Here is a 24,600-nt window from a genome sequence, read left to right as displayed (position 1 = left end):
ACAGTGGACCACGCACAGTGTGCCCAAAAACCAACTCGTTGGGACTAAATACTGTGCTCTCCTGGACTGCTTCTCTCACAGCCAACATCAACCAGCGAAGACCCTCTTCCCAGTCCCTGTCCAACTTTGCAGTTTGCATGAAGCAAAGATTTCAAGGTTTGATGAAATCTCTCCAGCACACCTTGGCTTTGCGCATGATAAGCGGAGGACTTGTTATGCTTTATTACCAACATTTTCAGGACCTGCCCAAACATATGGGATGTAAAATTGGAGCCCTGATCACTTTGGACAATTTTGGGAATACCATACACAGAGATGAATTGAGTGAGCGCTTTCACGACAGATTTAGGTGTAATGGACCTCAGCGGACACACAGCCGGATAACACCTGCACTGGCACATCACAGTAAGTAAATACTTACTGTCAGAATTTTGAACTTGGCAAAGGGCCAACACAGTCTACCACCAGGTGTTTAAAAGGTTCACTCACGACTGGTATCGGCTGCAGGGGAGCAGGCTTCACAGTTTGGTTCGGCTTCCCTGTCAACTGACAGATATGACAGGTTTTGATGAAAGCAGAAACATCTCTTTTCATATGTGGCTAGAAGAAATGTTTCAACACATGCAAATATATTTTCCTGACACCGAAGTGTCCACCATCATCATGGGCCACCTTCAGCACCAAGGGACGGTACTTAGCCAGAACCACTAACTGGAATACAGCCTCTCCCACAGAATTTAAACCGAGGGGTGTCCACTTCCTGAACAGCAAGCCATTCTGCAAACAGTCGTCAGTGGCCATGTCTTTACTCTAAATAATACAATAACAGACCCAGAGGGCCGATACATTATTATTCAGGTGACTATATTTAATAAAATATATACATTGGGTAATTTATATGCCCCTAATAAGGATGATCCGGCCTTTTTCCATGAATTTTTCTCTCAGCTGTTTGAATTAGCAGCGAACTGTACTATTATTATTGGAGGAGACTTTAACACAGTCTTAAATCCATTAATAGACCGTTCTAATAATACAACATGTATAAGGCGATTACAATCTACTAAAGTAATAGGGGAATATATGGATGACAGCTGGAGACTTAAAAACCCAAATAACAAGGAATTTACCTTCTTTTCCGCTGTGCACCAGTCTTTTTCAAGAATTGATTTTTTTCTTACAAATAACTCTATTGCTGATAAAACTGTTACAAAAATACATCCTATTATTATTAGCGACCATGCACCAGTCTCCCTTTCCCTACAAGTTGATTATACCTTTAAACCACCCCCGACATGGCGTTTTAACAATTCCCTGCTAAACGACGCAGAGTTTGACAAAATTATAAGAAAAGAGTGGGCAGACTTTTTGGAAATAAATGACTCTCCAGACTTATCTCCATCTCTTCTCTGGGAATCTGGGAAAGCAGTAATTAGAGGTAAAATTATATCATATTCATCTTATAAAAAGAAACAGGATCAAAAATTAGAAAAAGACTTGGAAGATAAAATTAAACAACTGACGGATGAGTATGCAATAAACCCAAATAACCAAATATGGACTGACTTACAAAATACAAAAATACAGTTAGACGATATGCTATCTAAAAAGACAGAGTTTATAATACAACAATTGAGATACAACAACTTTGAATATAATAACAAATCAGGTACATTTCTTGCAAACCAACTTCAACGCAATCGGGAAAAATCTCTTATTAAAGCTATTAAAGGGGGTTGGGGGGCTGCCGGTTGGTCGGGGTGGGGTCGGGGGGGGGGGCGGCTTTGTTGGGGGGGGGGCGGTGGTGGGGGTTGCGGGGTGGGGGGGTGCTGGGGGTGGGGGGTGTCTGGGGGATTGGGGGCATGGGGGCGGCTGGGGCTGGGTTGGGGTGGGTGGCGGGGAGTGGATGGGGGGCGGGGGGTGGTGGGGGGGCGGGGGTTGGGGGCCGGTGGGGTGCCTGGTGGGCCTGCAGTGCCCCGTCCTGCTGCGTTGGGCCGGGGGCGCGGGCCGTGTTGGGGCGGGGGGCGCTCCTGCTCCTGGGTTTGCTCTCCGGCCGGTGGCCCTGGTGGGGCCCGGGGGTCGTCCTTTGGCGCTGCCGCGGCCTGGGGGGCCCTGAGGTGTTGCGCTTGCTCTGTTCCGGCGGGGGTCGACGGCTCCCCTCTTTGGTGGAGATTTTCATGCATGCCAGATCCACCACACCAGCATCTACCGAAACTCAGACACAATCTGTTTCCTCCTCAGGTTATTGAATCGGTGGAGGCTGGTGTCTCGGATCTCACGCGGCTTCGTCTGTCCTTCCTTCCTTTTCTCGGTCTCTCCGTTGGTCTCTTGAGGCCTCCCTGACTTTATGTTTTTTGGATTTGTTGGGGTCTGGATGTTTCTTGGGCTGGGGAGGAGTTCTGGTGGGGGGTGTCTGGTCGGTGCTGGATTTCACCTTCCTTGGTTTTCTTCGGTCCCCTCGGGTCTCCTGGTGTTCGATTTAGGTGAACGGTATAAGATTTTTTTTTTTTTCTAATAGGTTTTCTGGTGAGCTAACAAACACACGCACGCACGCACGCACACACACATACTCACCCACACACACACAAAAAAAAAAAAAGTATGTATGTATGTATGTATATATGTATATATGTATGTATATATGTGTATATATATATATATATATATATTTAAAAAAAAAAAAAAAAAAAAAAAAAAAAGAGCAATGATGATGACATTTCCGAATGAACAATACTGAGCTCTTAGAAAGAAGAAAAAAGAGAAAAAGAAAAAAAAAAAAAAAAAAAAAAAAAAAAAAAAAAAAAAAAAAAAAAAGCTATTAAAGGGACAACTGGTGAATGCACACAATCACCAGAAGAAATTAATCACATTTTTTATAACTATTATCACAACCTATACTCAGAAACTAACAAGCCTAACCCTGAGCATATTGAGGCATTCCTCAGTAGCTTAAATATACCTCAGTTAACTACTGAATATAAAGATATGTTAGATGTGCCACTTACTATAAACGAGTTGTACAGTGCTCTAGATAGTATGCCTAGCAGAGCACCTAGCCTGGATGGTTATATTTTTAAGCACTTCTGGTTAATGCTTGCTCCACTATTCTTAAGAGTAGTAACAGAAATTAAAACTAATGGTTACATACACCCACACATGAATACAGCAGCAATTAAACTTTTATTAAAGCCAGAAAAAGACCTCTCCCTTCCATCAAGTTACCGTCCCATTTCACTAATTAACACTGATATTAAAATGATCACTAAGGCTTTCGCATCTAGACTAGAAACGGTGATCTCGACAATCATTCATAGCGACCAAACAGGCTTTATTAAAGGTCGTTACTCGACTAAGGCTCTTTAACTCTTTGACTGCCAAGCATTTTCAGAAAAGAGGATGTGTGGGTGCCAGCTGATTTAAGCATTTTGACTGATCTTTCAAGGTCCACAGAAAATTTTGTGTTTGGACTATGGAAACACAGATACTACCAAATGAATCTTTCATCAGAAAAAAAAAGTTTGTTTCTACCTTATTCCGTTCTTCAGTAATCAACAATAGAAAATAGGTTAGTTTTATCCAAATGCTCTGTTTTGGACCAAAATACGGAGAAATCAAGCTTTTTGTGAAACGATATTATTTCATGCACTCTAGTGAATTTGACACCTTTTTTTTTTCCATGAATGATGCCACAAACATCTAAACAGTGCTTTACTTCTGTAAAACACTACCACCAACAATGAAAAAGTGTTTTTTGATAGCAAAATACGTTTATTTACATTCAACAGTGTAACAATTTGACAAAACAATTTGGCAAACTATTTACAAATGTGTGCAACTGTGGTACTATTTACAATTGTGTGGATGTTTACACAGTTTTTCTTTTTGTGAGGTATATTGTGTAAAACTCCCCTGCGTGCAAGGGGACGCGTTAGCATCGCTAGCCGGTGAGGCTTTACAACGCGATCGAAGCCCCTGCGTCAATGCTTCCAACTTCGGCGTCAACGCTTCCAACTTCGGCGTCAACCTCGGAGTCACCATCATCATCATCATCATCAATGTGCTCTTTAGCATTGGTCGATGCTTTTCGTCTTTGAAAAAAATGCTCAAGTGTGAGCTGCTTGCAACCGGTTGCCATTTTCACTTCCTCAGTCATTCTCCCCTCAATACTCTAGCTCCAAATCACGTCTTCTACTGACGCCTACCCGATCTTGTCCAAAGAGAGTCATCGCTGCCATCTAGTGCCCAAAAATAGTCATTATACTAACTCGACCTGTTTGATACTTTCAGCACAGCTTGCCAAGGCTTTCCTCCACCCGTTTAAAAAAAAAAAAAAAAAAAAACATAGCGTCTTTGGCGGCACTCATTTGGATTTTACTAAACGTTATTAAATGTTTTTGGCGGTCAAAGAGTTAACCTTATTAGCATGTCACAGCGGCATGATAAAAAGGCAGTTATTATATCATTGGATGCAGACAAAGCTTTCGACAAAGTTAACTGGTCCTTCCTCTTTGCTGTTTTAAATAAATTTGGCTTTGGGAAGTCATTTATTCACTGGGTGTCAGTATTATATGATTCTACTAAAGCTACAGTTACTACGAATGGGATTATATCTCAGAGTTGTATTCTACAGAGACGCACAAGACAGGGATGCCCACTGTCCCCTTTATTATTTGCAATATGTATTGAGCCACTTGCATTAGCTATACGCCAGGAAAGAAGGATTCAAGGAATTCACTCTGGGTAACAGAACACAAAATTAATCTATATGCCGATGATATTTTACTTTATTTAGAAAAGCCTGCTATTTTGTTAGGGGAAGTATTTAACTTAATAACTAAATTCTTACATTTATCAGATTATTCTATTAACTGGACAACACTACTACCTATTACAGAAAATGCATGGAACCCTGCAAGCCAGGACCCACACTACTCATTTCCTATAGGTAATTTAAAATACTTAGGCATAAAAATCTCACCTAAATTAACTAATTTAATTCATTTAAACTTTACTCCACTTCTGTCATTTATAGTGACTTGGAGCGCTGGAATAATCTTCTTATTTCTCTAATAGGATGAATAGCCACCATTAAAATGAAAGTTTTACCCAAAATAAACTATTTTTTCTCAATGATTACATTTAAACCTACGGCTAACTGGTTCCAGTTGTTGGACTCGGCTGTTACAAAATTTTACTGGAATAAAAAAAAAAGCAAAGATTAGTCTATCTACTCTTCAGAAAAGTAAATCCAAAGGAGGTCTCGAGGCACCAAATTTTATGCACTACTATGTAGCTAACCCGATACAATATATCATTCTATGGGCACAACCCAACAGAGATACTAACTGTTGGCTGGAACTAGAACAGAAGGATTGTAATAACCTCAGACTTCTAGATTTACTCTTCATTACAACATCGATTAAGCGACACAATTGTTTTAAAAACCCAATGATTTCCGCCACCCTGACTGCCTGGTGGAAGGCACTAGAACAGAGGTGGGCAATCTCGGTCCTCGAGGGCCGGAGTCCAGCAGGTTTTGGAGGTTTCTCACTTCCAACACAAGCTGATTCCAATCAACAGGATCATTCTCAAGCCTATGCAGAGCTTGCTGATGAGTTGATCATATATCAGCTGTGTTGGACAAGGGCAACATGCAAAACCTGCAGGACTCCAGCCCTCGATGCCCACTTCTGCACTAGAAATTACAAAAGCCCAAGTGGAGCCCTGCGGGCTTTCTCCCCTATGGCATAACCCCGACTTTCAACTTAACAACCAATCATTTTATTTAGGTGTGTGGGAGCAGAAAGGAATTTCACATCTCCACCATCTTTTCTCAGATAATATGTTTATATCATACACATCCTTGCTCCAAAAATACAAAATAAAAAACGAAAATTGTTTACATTATCTGCAAGTTAAAAGTACGATAAAGAAAGAAATTCCAACACTTCGGGGTACGCTCCAACCGCCTGCTTTGGCTAAAGATATTACTAAGCTTTCTCCGACAACAACAAAAAACCTCTCAAAAATATATAAGTTACTTTCGTATACTGATAAAATGTCTTTACCCATCTCGAAATAGGAAACAGACTTGTCTATAGCTCCGGAATCTGACTTTTGGATTCAAGTTTGTGAAAACGTATTTAAAATGACAAAACATACAAATTGACAACTTATCAAATATAAAATTATTCATAGAACATACATTGCTCAATATATGATGAAGAAAATGGGACTCTCAGACTCCGACATTTATCTCCAATGTTTACAAAACACTGCAGACACTTATTTTCATGCTTTATGGTTATGCACTCCGGTTATGTATTTCTGGACTAAAGTCTTAGAAAAACTTTCCGCTATCTTGGACTGTAGGATACCTTTATCTCAAAACTTGTGTTTTCTAGGTGACCTAATAACAACTGACTTACCACATAAACAATATCAATCTACACTTGTAGCCCTTACTATCGCAAAAAAAAACAATTCTTGTTAACTGGAATAATAAACAAACTCTGAATATCGACCAATGGTCTAACCTCCTCATAAATTACATTTTAATGGAAAAAATATCTGCCTCAAATAAAAACCAAATATCAAAATTTATAGAAACATATAGAATATTTTAACCTGAATCTGTTTACTTAATTCTGACTGTTAGCGAGAGCCACCACATTTCGATAACTTACATTGTTGTTTCTGTATTTGGCAATTTGTAACTAATAGTTGTGTTTTTATAGTCAGGAAGCCAGTTGCTGCCAGCAGGATCAAGCAGACTACATCAAACAACACCTTACAGTCACCAACTCCTCAAGATTCACCTCCAATGGGCACTAAGGGTTAATATTCGGATTCACTGCATCCCAGTGGGTTAATTCTATAGGTGCTGTCCCCCCTGGCTGAGCGTGGGCGTGCCCCTCTGTTGGCTGCTGGGTGGCGGCTGCGTCTTTGCCGTTCTATGGGTCTCTTGGGGGTGCCGTGTTGCGGTGCTCTCCCTGGTGTCCGGGGCGGCGCCGCCAGGCCCGGCGACGCGGTTCGGGGCCTGTGGGCCTCCGGGGTGCCCCGTGGTTCCCTCTCCCCTCCCCCTTCCTCCCCCTTGCTGCCTCTCCCTCCTCGTCTCTTCCCGCCCGTCCTCCGCCTCCCTGTCCCTTCTCCCTCGTCACCCTTCCTCCTCCTCTCCCCCTCTCCCCTTGCCCTTCTTGTCGTCTTCACGCGACAGGAGGTGGGGTGGGCGCGGGTGCCTCTCCGCTCCGCTGTCCGGCCCCTCTCCGGCACCGGTGCCTGGGTACGGGGGGGGGGGGGGGGTCCTCTGGGTTTGGGGGTCGGGGGGGGCTGGCGGTTGTTTGGGGTCGGGGGGGGGGAGCGGCGGCTTGGTTAGGGGGGGTATGGGTGGCTGAGTGGGGGGGCGCTGGCGGTGGAGGGGTGTCTGGGGGTTTGGAGGGCTGGGGACGGCTGGGGCTGGGTTGTGGTGGATGGCGGGGGTTGATGGGGGGCGGAGGGGTTGTGGGGGGAGCGGGGGCTGTGGGCCGGTGGGGTGCCTGGCGGGCCTGCCGTGCCCCATCCTGCTGCGTTGGGTTGGGGGCGCGGGCCGTGTTGGGGCGGGGGCCGCTCCTGGCTCTGCCCTCCGGCCGGTGGGCCCTGCGGGGCCCGGGGGTTGACCCTTGGCGCTGCCATGGCCTGGGGGGCCCTGAGGTGTTGTGCTTGCTCTGTCCTGGCCGGGGTCGACGGCTCCCCTCTTTGGTGGAGGTTTTCATGCATGCCAGATCCACCACACCAGCATCTACCGAAATTCAAACACAATCTGCTTCTTCCTCTGGTCGTTGAATTGGTGGAGGCGGATGTATGTGGATCTCATGCTGCTTCATTTTGACAGAGACCGGTAGCTCACTGCCCACCAAAGAAACAAAACCATCCCAAATGAATGGTCTATAAGCAGCCAAAACAGCAGACTCACAAACAGGCACAGGAGTCTCAGAACCTCTGCAGCTGACTGGCACTGCTGCCGCTGCAGGCTTTACATTTGGTTTGGCCATCTTACTCCGAGCCTGCAAAACAGGACAGTCAGCCTTCCAATGCCCCAATTGATGACAGTAATTGCACATCCTGCCCTAATCAAAACCACGTCGCGTTCCATCCACTTTGTCGAAGTGGCGTGACCTATCACCGGGTTTAAATGAACCGACCGAACCTGAGCGCAACGGCTTCCGCTGAATCATGCGGCTGCCCCGCCAACCAAAATCATCTCGCGCAACAGCCCATTCACAGAAGTTTGTCTTGTCTGGCATAATAACTCAAACTCGTCAGCGATCATAGCCTCATGAGATACAGTTTGAATGTTTTTTTCATTAACAAACGCGACAATATGCGACGAAAGCATATTCTTAAACTGCTCCAAGATCAACAACTCGCATAATCCATCAAATGTTGTAACATCAAGAGGAGTTAGCCAACGCCTAAAATGCGAGGTCAAATCTCTGGCAAACTCCACAAACATCTGGCTAGGACGCCTCTCCCAAAACCTAAATCGTTGTCTATACGCCTCGGGCACAAGTTCATATGCTTTCAAGACGGTCGCTTTAACCTTCTCATAACTACGACTGTCTTCCGTGCTCAAGGAAGAGTACACCTCCTGCGCTTTCCCCGTCAGGACACACTGCAACATGAGACCCGGTCACCGGCCACCCGGTCAAATAAAACAAAAAACGAGTCTGGGTCTTTGTCGTGGCAACAAACGCAAATTATTTACGTCAAAAGAATGCCGCGGCTCTTGCTCCTTTGTATCACCACGTTGCTCACCCATTTTATCTCTAGCAAGACGACTCGTCTCGAATTCCCACCAGACTCCTTCTCCTGCCGAATTCGCTCAATTTCAATCTGCTTTTTAATTTACAGTTCGCGATTTAGTTGATCATGCCGTAACTGTAGCTGAAGAAGTTCCTTCTGCTGCTCGAAGGTTAAGCCTTGAGTCTGGACCGAAAACGACAGAACCGCAAGACGATCTTCCTTATCTATGGCCAAAACACCCATATCGGCTAACCCAGCTATCAAAATATCCCTAACACAGTCTTTACTCCTCCGCAAATCACCAACATCCAATTTATAATACTCGCCAATCGAAGCCAATTCCTTTCTATTACAAATGTCCAAAGTGCTCAAGCACGGCGACTCAACAAACACTTTAACAACCTCATCCATGGCTACAAAGATTCAAAAACCACAGAAGCTTAAGTGATGACCCAGCAATGAACACCAAAAAAAAGGATCTCCGCTAAGCTATTGAGAAAACTCTAAACTAACTCCCCCCTAGTCTTCTGGAGACGTGGCGGTGGGAATTATGTGTTGCTCACAGCGGCCAAACGGCCCTGAACACAAACCGAGCCGATGATAGGGAAAAGGGGAAATGGAAGTGGAATGGAACCCGCACTTGCCTCCTTCCCTAATACCACCCCGCGGCAATCTCCTTATGAGAAAGTCGCCTACACCTACAATGAAATCCGCATCTTTAAAACAAAATACATCGCATTGGGTTTACCTTCTGGGCCACAGAACAGCAATCGCCAACAAAACCATGAACGACCAAAAACTTCCTGCGCTCCAACTTCAACGTGAAAAAACAACAATGAGTCAGTTAATCCAGCTGTCTCTCCTCAAGAGCGCTAACAAGCAAGACTATCCATATAAGGAAAATGACGTCACAGGAAAACCCCACGAGACGCCACACAAAACGCGGGAGCAACCCATTCAAGCACAAACGCCAAAACAAAGACCGCCCGACATGTAAACAAATAAAAAGAAATATGCACCAATATACAGCAAACTGGCTCACGCACGTGCACGCGCCCGCGCCATCAGCAGCACTAATTAAACCGATCAAAAAGCGGAAACCCCTTACAAACAAACCAAAACGCGCAGCCAATTATCCCAAAACTACAAGTAATAATTATTTCAAGCGCGGCAACTTCACTTGCGTGACCAAAACGGGAAAAAAACTCCCGGACAAGCCCCCACTTTGTCATGACCCGGCTCATAAGCCATGACAAATTAACAGGGGAGAGACCGCTTTCGTGAATTAATCAAAATATTTTTTTACAAATGAAAATACGAAATCAAAGAATAACCAACAATATCAGTAGTGTACATGGTGTGTGTGTGGATATATATATGTATATATATATATATATATATATATATTATTGTTGTCCAAATCGGTTTTGGTTACACCCCTATTCACTCCACAATTATGTTTTGCTTTTGCTTTTGCTTTTATTTGGCCATGTATTGTATTGTTTTTTTGTGATGCCACCAGATAATGGTACTGGACGAAAGTTGTGACAACAACCATAGAGGGCGAAATCTATATTTATTTTTCCTAGCTTCTATTACTATATGGCTACAGGGACAAAAAGTCAACAGTAATAATAAGAAGAGTAGAATCTAAATGGGAACATGAGTTGTGTTTAGTCTATGGAAAGCAACTCAATTGCAAAAGCACAAGCAGTAATCTCCCTCTGCATTTTCCTGACCTTTTAAAACACATTCCCAAATCTTGTACAAAATCTTCTCTGAAGACTTATAGCTAATACAGTTGCAAAGGGGAAATACTTTTTTTAGTCTCTCTTGTTATATTGGGCAGTTATGATACTTTTGGCGATGCAGAGCGTTGACGCTACCTTTATTGTTGAGACATGTACAGTATTTATATGTTGTACCTAATTCAGTAGGCCAAACAGCCACACCAGACTGCAATTGATAGTATAATATGCAACAGTAGATTACCTTCTTTGCTTTTGAGAGAACTCCGATTAGAAGGCGTATCTTCATTGGCCAGGACACAGTAAACCTCCCGAGACTGAATGCCACCTCCACACAAGCCAGTTTGGTTTCCTCTACGACGGTCCTGTTGGCTCAGCAACATGTCCACCCTGCATTCTGTCCACTCAGTGGTCTTCCAGGTGTAACTGGTGGACAGATGTGGATCGGAGATGGTTATAGTGATTGCTAGAACTATACAAGGTTATTTTAGTTAACTAAAACTAACGAAATAACTAAAACTAATATTTAAAAAACATTTTCGTTAACGAAATAAAAAAAAAAAAAATTACTTTTTTTTAAACGAAAATGAACTGAAACTACATTTTACATTTACAAAACAACTATAGTTTTAGTGAAAATGTCCTTAGTTTTTGTCTTGGTGATTAATACATGAACCTCTGGGGTTGATTTAAAATGTGATTTAAGTATATTTATTTTTCATGTTAACCAGAATAAGGATCTTTGAAAGTATGTTGCACAGAAGTGACATCATCTAACAGCAGCCAATAGAAAAGTACCTTCAGATGACATCGCTCCAAGGTAACAAAATTCAGCTGGAACACAACGCTAGGAAAGAAGTGTGTTGTTGTTTTTTTCATTTTACCATGGTGTTTACTAAATATTGCACACAAGTAATACACAACATATAAAAAAGAAAAGAAAACAATACTAAAACTGACAAAAATTAAGCATTTTTGAAATTACTTAAACTATTGAAAACTAACAGAGCCACCCTGAAAACTAATTAAAACTAAGTAAATTTAAAAAACAAAACTCAAAATAAAATAAAAACTAATATAATGAAAATTCCAAAACTATAATAACCCTCGACCTATAAGTGTATTTACCGTGTGTCACTCATAAACAAATATCGCACATTTGTCTTGGAAAGTTATTTAGGTAATTAAGTCAGATCAAGTAAAAATTAAAAAAAAATAAAAATAAAAATAAAAACCTGCAGTTTAAAATTTCAAACATAAATAAGAATGTATTTTACTGATATGTCTTTCATTATTTTGACCCCAGGTCTACAATAAGTATATACTTTCTGTGTTCAATAAACTAGGATGGCTTGTCGCTATTGAGTCTTTGTTATTGAACTTGATTTGTGTTTACATTAAGCCTTAGGACTTCTACTTTAGTGTCTCAATGTCAACATAGCTGAAAGACTATGTTTTGTTAACTGAAAAAAGTTTGTTGCTGTGGCTATTCATTGAAGCAGTTGTATCTGTTTAATCAAATGGTAGTCATAAATAATAAACCCTGCTCCCATTCTGCTGATAATGGAATTTATTATATTTCACCAATAAAAGGGTCCATATTTATGAATGGGTTTCCACTCTCTCACAAGTGTCGTCTTACAAAAGCTCTCGGGGAAAGCATTGTGTTTGGTTTCAAAGATAGTGGAATGCAGAAAACATACCAATAAGGTCAAAGCACATATTGTACCTCTCCACCTCCTGTTTGTCAAAAATGAGGCTGTAGAATTAGATGCTGATGGCTGATGATGATGTGTTATGGTCAATTCCATGAGAATTAACATGGAATTATAAATGTTTTTGTTAACCATATCTTCAACGACTTCATTGTGTTTGGTGATTGGATTAGAAAGATAAAGTTGATCAAATGATGCTTAATTTACAAAAACTGTATACAGTTAACCCAAAAATAATTCATACGCTAGTGTTAAAGATTTTTCTTAGATAGATAGATAGATAGATAGATAGATAGATAGATAGATAGATAGATAGATAGATAGATAGATAGATAGATAGATAGATAGATAGATAGATAGATAGATACTTTATCCATCCCATTGAAAATAACTACATTTTGTATTTTATAATTGTGCTTTCTTTTTGTCAAATGGCTAGGCAAAAGACTAGAAAAACTATAGCTATAAAAAATTCAGAATTATTACCCGTAATATCCCTAATTGGCTCAGACTTAGAGTCTGTATCACCACTGAGATTTATTGTCTATGAAATTCCAATACGGCTTTTTGTTATAATCTCGGCAAACAGATGTGAAAACAAACAAATCAATGCTAGAAAAAAACACAACAGACTACAGTGGCACTCAATAAAGCACAAGCTTTGGCCAAGGCTAATCATTAATGTCTTGCAAATAGCTAAATTTAGTAGATGCATTTTACTCAGAAATTAAGGGGAAAAAATGAAACTGCAAAACAAACAAATAGCAGTAAAAGCATTGGCAGAGGTCGATTTTGTGCCAAAAAAGCCACCATTTGATTTGTATTTGTTGTTTTATAATGACCAAATTTAACTACAATGTCACTCAGTAGAGCACAGGTGTCCAACAAGCCAGAACGGTAAACAGAAGTAAAAACAAATGAGTTAAGTGCCATATTGATTTCATTCTCTTAATTGTGGTGCGTTTGTATGGAGGATCAAAACTGCCAAATTAAATAAAAATAAATAAATGACAACAAAAATTAAATAAATGACTAAATAAAAAAAAGTGAAAATGTAAACGGATATAAAAAATATAATTCAAAAATTAAATACAAAAATTAATATAAATGGAAATAAAAACAACTATATATATATATATATATATATATATATATATATCCCTAAATAAATACAGAAATAAAAACTGAGATTCCAAAAAAAAAAAAAAAACAGAAATAAATACAAATATATAAATAGAAATAAATATCAATTAATAAATAAAAATGCTCTGCTCTCACATTCATTTAATTCATGCTGTAGACGTTCTGTCAGGTCAAATGAGGGGGCAGTCCTGCAGTTTTGGTCCTCCATACGTTTGAGCAAATCTGGTAACTTACACGATGCAGTGCGGCATTGATTCCCCCTGAGGACTGCATGGCTGGGTCATCTCCAGTTCGGGACAGTCGACCCCTCCTCCAATGGGGAACTGACTGACTTTTCGTGTGCGGGTCTGCTCAGCCTTGGGCCCATTGGGGTTATAGCACTCCTTAGAGCAAGCTGACCATTCAGACCAGTCGGTCACATCACAGTCTTTAGTTACGACACACGCTTGGTAGGTCACTGGCAGCGATTCATGAGAGCACAGGCTAGAAATGACAGAAGCAAAGCAGTACCGTAAGGCATTGGTTATTTGTGCTTGAACAAGTAGCGATAGGTTCAAATAAACAAATTATAACAATAACCTGTTGGATGTGGTCTCCACTTTCACACTTTGTTTCCTTGTACATTGTCTCATTAGATGTGTAAACATATAGCCAGAATTTACTAGGCTGTCACAGAACTAACCGAAGCAGGACATGCCAACGTTGCGTTCACACAGCAGTGGCAACTTGCCCCTTTACAATAATGTGAGTGTGGCACTGTCAATATGACAACAGTAATTGCACTCTCAGTGAATTTTGAGAGTTAAGATGACACTTCCTGGGTTAACTTTAACCCCCTATTCCATATTTGTCCAACAGCCAGTAAGCTGGTCAAAAGGTCAAAAAAAATCTTAAAAGGCCATGGTGTAAAGGGGCTAATGATGAATACTTTCAGACATGGCAATGCTCTCGCATCATGCTTCCCTAACCATAACCACCACAAATTGTTTTCTACTGTACATAAAATAATTACACCAAGACCTATTTAATAAAAATATGAGGCCTAAATAAAGATCTTCACATTCAACATATCCCCAAAAATTTGTGATTAATCAAATCCACTCAATTGTCAACATTGTCAACAATCAATTAATCAACTAACATTTAAAAGTGCAAAAATAAATATAATCTAGTTATACAATGCAAAATACCTCCTTAGGAACACTTGGCAAATGACAAATTACTGTACACAACTTTAATTTTCTCCTATGCTGCTTTCTTGAAAGGAACTCCGATTGTAATGACAAGTTTGTTCCATATTTGTCATGTTTCGGTTTTGTATGGGTTAGGGTTTTATTTTATTTTGGTGTGTTTGTTGTGTTTGTCTTGTGTTCCTGTGTATTTCCCCTATCTCGTTATGTCTGATTACGTCCACCTGTGTGCCTGTTCCCTTCCCAGTGTGTTTGACCAATCAGTGCCCTCTTCCTCTCGTGTTCCCCAGGTGTGTCTCATTAGTGTTGGTGTATTTAGTCTGTTGTGTTTGTCCAGCCGGTGTGAGATAATTGTCTATGTCAGCTGTCAGTGTTGCAGTTTGGCTGGAATCTGTGCGTGTGTTTTTTTTTCTTGTTTAAGCCAAGCCCGAGTTTATGTAAATCATCTTTGTTTCAGTCTAGTCACCCTCGTCTTCGTTTAGTTGTCTTAGTTCCCGTCCAGTTCTCCACGTCACCATTTAGTTTCTCTTTGTCTCAGTCTGGCCCTCCTTCGTTGTCTCATCATTCTTGTCATTGTCCTGTAGCTCACATCACCTTATAGTTCTCCACGTTCCTGCAAAGTTCTCCACGTTCCTGCAAAGTTCTCAACATTCTACCAGCTACAGTCAAGTCAGCCCCCTCTCACTCAGTCCAGTCATGGCAGCCAGCCCCCTCTCCTCGCTCAGTCTAGTCATGGCGGCCAGTCTCCTCAAGGCCAATCCAGTCACGCCATGTCCAGTCTTCGTCCCCACACCCAGTCCAGTTACGTCTTCTCCAGTCCCCGTCCTCTCACCGGTCCCGACAAGTTTTAATAAAGCATCTCACTTTGTTCACAATCCTTGTCTCCTCCAGTCTATGTCTCCCCGCATTTGGATCCACCCTCTCCAACGCACCCCTTATCATGACAATATTATTTATTTGGTTGTAACTAAAATAACTATGAGATTAATTTTTCAAAAATCATTTCCAGTTTAATACATTTTGTTATTTATGTCCAGGCTTGGCTCCGTTACAGTACAGGAACATTGAGAATTGTATTTATATATATAGATATATATATAGATATATATATATATAGAGAGAGAGAATCCAGCGACATGCTACGCGCTGCAGCTTATTGCTAGCCCGCTAGCCTATAACCATAATGTGAGTTACATCTTCCTCCTTTAAACATCATGCACAATATATACACGGCTAAACTAGTGACTGGGATTAAAGTTAATTTTGCTGTTGATGTCACAGTGCGTGCATGTGGGTGCATGAGTCGATCTATCTATCTAAACTGTGATGTGTGGTTGCTTTCAGTGACAGTTCAAAAACAGGATATAGCCTTCAATCACTCAATCAATCAATCAACCTATCTATAGCCTACATGCTTTTTAATGGATGTCAATTACATAAGGATTTTTGCTATTTGTAGGCTGCCCGGGTTCCTATCACCCGCAAATAGCAGGGGCACATTGTATAGGATATATATTGTGGTGATATTTATTTTTATTTTGTCTTCATGAGCATATTCTGTATTGTAGTAATCTAAAGTAATCAAGTTACATTACTTTAATATTATGGTACTTGGATTACGTTACTAACTACATTTTATAAGCATTCCCATTAGTAACATTCCCAACCCTGTTTACGTTGCAACACCACGTGCTTAGTGACGTAGAATGACGGCTGGCTCTCTTCCGAACAATGTGAAACGCGTATAAAGAAAGCAAGTTAAGCCTCAGTAGCGTTCCTAAAGGGACGATCAAAACTCTTGAAGGTGTCTTGTGAATGACAAGAGCACAGTGACTCTCCCGATCGCATGTTGTTTCTTTAGGAACGCTAGGAGCTTTTTTTATACGTGTTTCACATTGCTCGGCAGAGAGCCAGCCGCCATTCTACGTCATTACGCATGAATGCTTTGCTACGTAAATAATAATGGCGGCGTACGTCCAAATAAAGTTTCTACAAAATGTATCAAACTGGAAATTATTTTTGAAAATTGAATCTCATAGTTATGTTAGTAACAACCAAATGACAAGAGCACAGTGACTCTCCCGATCGCATGTTGTTTCTTTAGGAACGCTAGGAGCTTTTTTTATACGTGTTTCACATTGCTCGGCAGAGAGCCAGCCGCCATTCTACGTCATTACGCATGAATGCTTTGCTACGTAAATAATAATGGCGGCGTACATCCAAATAAAGTTTCTACAAACTAGAAATTATTTTTGAAAATTTAATCTCATAGTTATGTTAGTAACAACCAAATAAATAATATAGAGCAAACTTGTCATTACAATCGGGGTTCCTTTTAAAACATGACCGTAGATGAGAAAGATGCAGTTGCATGTATGTGTTAAACACTTCTTTTCCTTTCGGCTTGCACCGTTAGGGGTCACGACAGCATGTCATCCTTTTCCATCGGAATCTATTTTCAGCATTTTCCTTTCTAACACAAACTCATGTCTTCCCTCACTATATCAATCAACTTTGTCTTAGGTTTTCCTCTTGCTCTATTTCCCGGCAGCTCCATCCTCATGTGTTTGTTCAACACAAATAACACTTGTCGACTGAAACACCCAACTGAAAAATGAAGGCAGTAAAAATATATGTGAATACATTAGAAGAAGAAACAGAATTCTATGATTCAATAAAGATGTGAGTAGATTGCTGTGATGTATAGATTAGCCTGTTGAAGCAATATAGTGCATCGTAACCAAATGTGATGTACAACATTTCAAAGGAGTTAATTTCAAACCAATGATCCACATTTGTCTGCTCCACAGCACCACAACCTTTGTTTGATGACAGGATTGCTGTGGAGTTGAAATAATGTTTGTTTTCTCTATTTTGTAGACACTTAGGAGCTATTCTGGACTAATAGCTTCCTGCATTTGTTTTTGTCTCAACACTTAAACTCTTCCGAACCTTTGCCATTGAATATGTTCTGTGGCTCTTTGGCTTGCACCAGTTGCTCTTTTAGGAGTTTATTTAATTTCTCTTTTGAGCACGTACAGTTATCCTGCACAGATTGAGGTTCATTCTCTCTGTGTAATTGTGCTATAATAGGCCAAAGAGATAGCCCAGGGATACTTTACAAAAACAACCCACTAACCCAGTATTAGCAAGAAGTAAAAATGAAATGGTATGAAAACTTCATATGACAATTATCATAAGCAAAATGTTCACGTTTATTGTTATTATCACAAAATGGCTAAACAAAAAAACAAAAAACATATAAACAACCCTAAGAAATTGGAACAGATTTTAAAAAAGAATACAAAAATATAAAATCAGCAACAGTATGTACTTCTTGATAAGAAATTATAAACAACCAATTTGAATTTGAATGAAGACTATACGATTTTTTTTTTCTTGTAATGACATTCAGGCCCTGTGAACACGTAGCCGGGGGATTTGCAAACGGGAGATATTTTTTTGTGTTTTGTCCTGTCATCCACACGTCCACGGAGATTGCGTCGTTGCTCTACACGTCACTCAAACACATACCTCAAGTTGTTAAAAAAGAAGAAAAAGCAGGCAGCGTGGATTCGCTTCCCCACCCGGGAGACCATGTTTGTATGTGTGTGTGCGTGTTTGAGTGAGTGAGTAAGTGAAAAAAAGACAAGTGAAGCTTTTTCAAATTTTGCATTTATCCTCTTTGTTTTCCTCTATGCTCTGTTTATGATGTACTCACTCTGATTGACTGTTTACAAGTATTTTTTTAAATAATAATAAAAAAGACTTGTATGCGCTGACAGTCCGCGCTTGTGTGACGTATGGTGAAAGGGACGTCAAGATACGAGCAGTATTTGGCTAACTACTGCCACCTAGAGGCTTGGCATGCATCTCATTGTCTGCCCAATTTGTGGAAGTGACGTCGCAAGATGGAAGCGTACTTTGATTGGATAGGATTTGGGGAACTCTTGCCACCCTAAGGTCTGGCATTGTTATGAATGTACTTAAAAACATATTCATGTGGTTAGCTGAGGATGTTTTCTTTTCTACAAATGTGGTGCTGAGGACCATTTTTTTCTACACGGGGAGGATAGAAATATCTGTTTTTTAAAAATACCCTGCTACGTGTGTACATGGCCTAATGGGTACATGTAGTACTCTATTAAAACTACCCAAAAATAATTTAGATTAATAATCTAATTAATCAAATCAAATATGTTTGCCATGATAAACAATGTTTTTCAATATAATTTGATTTTGGTCCATTAGTTAGCATGGGGACAGTGGGGCTCAGTGATAAGAGTGGTCGTTTCGCAACCCTGAGGTTGGGGGTTTTTCAATTGCTCCTGATGCGTCATCAGTGGGTGAATGAGTAGTCAAAATGCAAAACGCTTTGAGTGAGGGCCTTGTAAGGTGGAAAAGCGCTATATAAATGAAGTACCATTTACTATTTTGACCTTACAATATTCATAAAGCTCAAATGCATACACTAAAGCTGGATATATCGACAGCAAGCTTTTAAAGGCCTTTTTGTCAAGTTAAGCATTTCCACCATGTGCTAACTATTCCTGCTCCAAGCTCCAACATGGGAGAACTCTTGATTGCCAGAGGTGGAGCAAGAAGGAAGCACTGGGTAGCACTCAACCGCATGAAATCTCATTTGAAAACCCCAGATACCTGGATGATTGCCATGTCATGGCACGTCTTTTGAATAGATGGCTGTCAAGTACCTCCTGTTCAGTAGTTGGAACTACAAAGTGTTGTGATCCGCCTTACACTGAAAGGAATTACAACAGAATAAGAGGAAAATTTCAACGTGAGTCATGCAGTCTTGTCGGATTTTTGCTTGGGATTCTTTTTCTTCTTTCCCATCCTATTCGAGCAAAGTAACCTCACAAGCCAGATTGATAAGAGTGATTCACTCAAGGGAGTTTTTCACATTATCAATCTGGAACTTTACTCGGCAGATGCGTTCGGGAAAGAAGGGACATTCTGTACAATACTTTGAGCTGATTAGACAATGTGGCATCTTGTGCATGTTTGTTTTGACCAATCACGGCAACGGATGAAAATGTTGTCTTCGGTCACGTCTATTGGGGGGCGAAGCACGAGCATCTTTACCAGATAAAAAAAGCATGAAGCGCCTCTTACTGTTCAACATTCAACAAGGAAACAAAGGTTTCACAAAATGTAATTGCTAGTCAATCTTCGTCAATGGGGTGGGGGTCAATCGCTAAAGCCCCTCTCCCACTGAGTTGCGAGCGTTGCCAAACGTTGCGAAAGTTGCGTTTTGACAGAGTTCGACAGGGTTCGGAATTGGTCGGAATATGTCGCATTTGTGTTCGGAGTTATTCGTAGTTGTCGCCATTATCGCGAGGAAATTTTGTGTTTCAATTAATGTTCAATCCATTGTTTCACCAACATGCGCATTTACTTGTAATCCCGTCGTAATTCATTATAATTTATCATAAATGTGTTGGCAAAGTTCTTTCCGAGGTCCCATTCATAAATTCAGTCTGACGCCCATATACTATACGGTGAGAAAGCACTTGTGTTGAGGCGGAGCACTCTGTGCGGCTCTGCCTGCAACAATACACGCATTGAAATCATATTTCAAAAGAGACAGTCCTCCAATAAATATGACCATATAGGACGTTTTGAAAAGGTGCCAAATTACGACCAAGTGTTACTTGTTTTAGTTTAGCGACCTCTATCGGCCATGTCGAATAGCGCAAAAAGCCAAAAGCTGGACCCGAACCAGGCCCCTCTGGTCAAAAGACAAGTGCTTATCTCACTGTGCTACTTGGCCAGTGATTGTATTAGTGTTCACAACATGTTTTGCAGTTTTGTACAACCTCACTCTGCCTTTTCCTAATCTTAGTATCCCATGTAAAGATGTAACGTGTACTGTACAACCTCACTGAAAGCCTCATCCTAACCCCAACCATTAATCAACAACACTGAAATTGTTACTGTCCTGTTAGCTCAGTGAGATAAACGTTCATCTTTTAATCAGGCGGGCAGGGTTCAAATCCAGATTTTTTTATTTTTGCACTATTCAACATGGCCGATAGAGGTCGCTAATCTACAATACGTGACACTTGGTCGTATTTTGGTGCATGGTAAAACGACCAATTTGGTTGTTATTGTTGGATTACTTGTTTCAAAAGCGAAAAACAAAAAGCTAGTTTGTAGACATGTGTTAAACATATTTTCTAGTTTGTATTTCAGGTTTTACAAGTGCTCAATGTGCCCAAGCCCACCGCGGGCAGCACGGACAGTCAAGCAGAGTGATATTCCTCCAAAACTCAACAAGATGTTGCTGTGCGGGCATATATAGGCTCTATCAATGGCATCTAAATCCCTGAAAAAAGGTTTAAGCCAATTAAGTGCAGTGCCCCGTCCTGCTGCGTTGGGTCGGGGGCGCGGGCCGTGTTGGGGCGGGGGGCGCTCCTGCTCCTGGGTTTGCTCTCCGGCCGGTGGCCCTGGCGGGGCCCGGGGGTCGTCCTTTGGCGCTGCCGCGGCCTGGGGGGCCCTGAGGTGTTGCGCTTGCTCTGTTCCGGCGGGGGTCGACGGCTCCCCTCTTTGGTGGAGATTTTCATGCATGCCAGATCCACCACACCAGCATCTACCGAAACTCAGACACAATCTGTTTCCTCCTCAGGTCATTGAATCGGTGGAGGCTGGTGTCTGTGGATCTCACTCGGCTTCGTCTGTCCTTCCTTCCTTTTCTCGGTCTCTCCTTCGGTCTCTTGAGGCCTCCCTGATGTTATGTTTTTTGGATTTGTTGGGGTCTGGATGTTTCTTGGGTTGGGGAGGAGTTCTGGTGGGTGGCCCGGTGGGTGGTGTCTGGTCGGTGCTGGATTCCACCTTCCTTGGTTTTCTTTGGTCCCCTCGGGTCTCCTGACGGCAGTGTTCGGTTTAGGTGAACGGTATGAGATTTTTTCTAATAGGTTTTTGGTGAGCTACCAAATACATGCACGCACGCACGCACGCACACACACGCACGCACGCACATACACACAAAAAAAAATTAAAAAAAATAAAAAATAAAATAAAAATAATAAAGAGCAATGATGATGACATTTCCGAATAAACAATACTGAGCTCTTTATAAGAAGAAAAAAAAAAGAAAGAACGGAACTCGCAAAATTTTTGATTGTTATTATTTTTATTATTATTGAATGTGCGGCGTGGCCCCCCTCTGGAGCCAGGCCTGGAGGTGGGGCTCTAAGGCGGGCGTCTGGTAGCCGGGCCTATACCCCTGGGGCCCGGCCGGGCACAGCCCGAAAAGGCAACATGGGTCCCCCTTCCCATGGGCTCACCACCTGTGGGAGGGGCCAAAAGGGTCGGGTGTGCAGTGAGTTGGGTGGCAGCCAAAGGCTACTGAAGCTAGCTCTGGGGACATGGAATGTCACCTCTCTGGCAGGGAAGGAGCCTGAGCTGGTGTGCGAGGCTGAGAAGTTCTGACTAGATATTGTCGGACTCGCCTCCACACACGGCTTGGGTTCTGGTACCAATCCTCTCGAGAGGGGCTGGACTCACTTCCACTCTGGAGTTGCCCACGGTGAGCGGCGCAGGGCAGGCAGGCATACTCATTGCCCCCCGGCTAGGCGCTTGTACGTTGGGGTTTACCCCGATGAATGAGAGGGTAGCCTCCCGCCGCCTTTGGGTGGGGGGACAGGTCCTGACTGTTGTTTGTGCTTATGCACCAAACAGCAGCTCAGAGTACCCACCCTTTCTGGAGTCCTTGTAGGGTGTGCTGGAGAGCGCTCCCCCTGGGGACTCCCTCGTTCTGCTGGGGGACTTGAACGCTCACAGCAACAGTGATTGGGAGGAACGCCCCCCCCCCCCCCATCAAAACCCGAGCGGTGTTTTGTTATTGGACTGACCATAACGAACACCATGTTCAAACACAAGGGTGTCCATATGTGCACTTGGCACCAGGACGCAGTTCGATGATCGACTTTGTAGTTGTGTCATCGGATTTGCGGCCGTATGTGTTGGACACTCGGGTTAAGAGAGGGGCGGAGCTGTTAACTGATCACCACCTGGTGGTGTGTTGGCAATCTTCGAACCCGCTGGTGGACACCAGCGGTAAGGGATGCCGTCAAGTAGAAGAAGGAGTCCTATTGGGCCTTTTTGGCCTGTGGGACTCCGGAGGCTGCTGACAGGTACGGGTTGGCCAAGCGGAATGCAGCTTCGGCGGTCGCTGAGGCAAAAACTCGGACATGGGAAAAGTTCGGTGAGGCCATGGAAAACGACTTCCGGACAGCTTCAAAGAAATTCTGGTCCACCATCCGGCGTCTCAGGAGAGGAAAGCAGTGCACCATTAACACTGTGTATAGTGGAGATGGGGTGCTGCTGACCTCGACTCGGGACGTCGTGAATCGGTGGGGAGAATACTTCGAAGACCTCCTCAATTCCACCGACACACCTTCCTTTGAGGAAGCAGGGTTTGGGGACTCTGAGGTCGGCTCCCCTATCTCTGGGGTCGAAGTTACTGAGGTGGTTGGAAAGCTCCTCGGTGGCAGGACCCTGGGGGTGGATGAGATCCGCCCGGAGTTCCTAAAGGCTCTGGATGTTGTGGGGCTTTCGTGGTTGACACGCCTCTACAACATCGCATGGACATCGGATTGGCAGACCGGGGTGGTGGTCCCCCTTTTTAAGAAGGACACACCGGAGGGTGTGTTCCAACTTTAGAGGGATCACACTCCTCAGCCTCCCAGGTAAGGTCTATTCAGGGGTGCTGGAGAGGAGGGTCCGTCGGTAAGTCGAATCTCGGATTCAGAAGTAGCAGTGTGGTTTTCGTCCCGGCCGTGGAACAGTGGAACAGCTCTACACCCTCGGCAGGGTCCTCGAGGGTCCGTGGGAGTTCGCCCAACCAGTCCACATGTGCTTTGTGGACTTGGAGAAGGCGTTTGACCGTGTCCCTGGGGAGTCCTGTGGGGGGTGCTTCGGGAGTATGGGGTACCGAGCTCCCTGATACGGGCTATTCGGTCCCTGTATGACCGATGTCAGAGTTTGGTCCGCATTGCCGGCAGTAAGTCGAATTCGTTTCCTGTGAGGGTTGGACTCCGCCAAGGTTGCCCTTTGTCACCGATTCTGTTCATAACTTTTATGGACAGAATTTCTAGGCGTAGCGGAGGCGATGAGGGGGTCCAGTTTGGTGGCCTCAACATTGCATCTCTGCTTTTTGCAGATGATGTGGTGCTGCTGGCTTCTTCAAGCCGTGATCTCCAGCTCTCACTGGAGCGGTTCGCGGCAGAGTGTGAAGCGGTTGGGATGAAGATCAGCACCTCCAAATCCGAGACCATGGTCCTCAGTCGGAAAAGGGTGGAGTGCCCTCTCCGGGTCGGGGATGAGATCCTGCCCCAAGTGGAGGAGTTCAAGTATCTTGGGGTCTTGTTCATGAGTGAGGGTAGGTTGGAGCGGGAGATCGACAGGCGGATCTGCGCAGCGGATCTGCGCAGCGTCTGCAGCGATGCGGACGCTGTATCGGTCCGTTGTGGTAAAGAAGGAACTGAGCAATAAAGCAAAGCTCTCAATTTACCGGTCGATCTACGTTCCTGCCCTCACCTATGGTCACGAGCTGTGGGTCGTGACCGAAAGAACAAGATCCCGGATACAAGCGGCCGAAATGAGTTTCCTCTGCAGCGTAGCCGGCCTCTCCCTTAGAGATAGGGTGAGAAGCTCAGTCATCCGGGAGGGACTCAGTGTCGAGCCGCTACTCCTCCGCGTTGAGAGGAACCAGTTGAGGTGGCTCGGGCGAGGTATCCCAGGCATGTCCCACCGGCGGGAGGCCCCGGGGACAACCCAGGACACGCTGGAGAGACTACGTCTCTCGGCTTTTACATCGCAAACATATCGTAGATATGTCACAAAATGACAGACGACAACCTCATATTTTGCTAATTCAACATTCGCAGCGTTGGGCAATGTTCGCAGTTCAGTGGGAGAGTGGCTTAAATGCTATCTTGGTTGACAGTTCAACAGCGCTAAATAAGTTAAAGCACTCACTATTATCTCTATCTAGACTAT

General features: G+C 42.9%; 1 protein-coding gene across 1 annotated transcript in view; it reads right to left on the bottom strand.

Annotated features, from left to right (window-relative positions):
• The window catches only part of thsd7aa (thrombospondin, type I, domain containing 7Aa), a 145,672-nt gene that overhangs the window by 68,259 nt on the left and 52,813 nt on the right, over nucleotides 1-24,600 (bottom strand). The window contains exons 3-4 of the mRNA XM_086062077.1: nucleotides 13,622-13,870; nucleotides 10,774-10,955 (exon numbers count right to left, since the gene is read on the bottom strand). Of these exons, the coding sequence (XP_085918203.1) occupies nucleotides 10,774-10,955; nucleotides 13,622-13,870 (431 nt within the window). The remainder of the gene's footprint in view (nucleotides 1-10,773; nucleotides 10,956-13,621; nucleotides 13,871-24,600) is intronic.

The sequence above is a fragment of the Leptonotus elevatus genome, chromosome 19, assembly GCF_054856555.1.
Source record: "Leptonotus elevatus isolate MCC_2025b chromosome 19, RoL_Lele_1.0, whole genome shotgun sequence".
Classification (NCBI taxonomy): Eukaryota; Metazoa; Chordata; class Actinopteri; order Syngnathiformes; family Syngnathidae; genus Leptonotus; species Leptonotus elevatus.
Note: the sequence above shows the minus strand (reverse complement) of the source record. Positions and strands in the feature narration are given on the sequence as shown.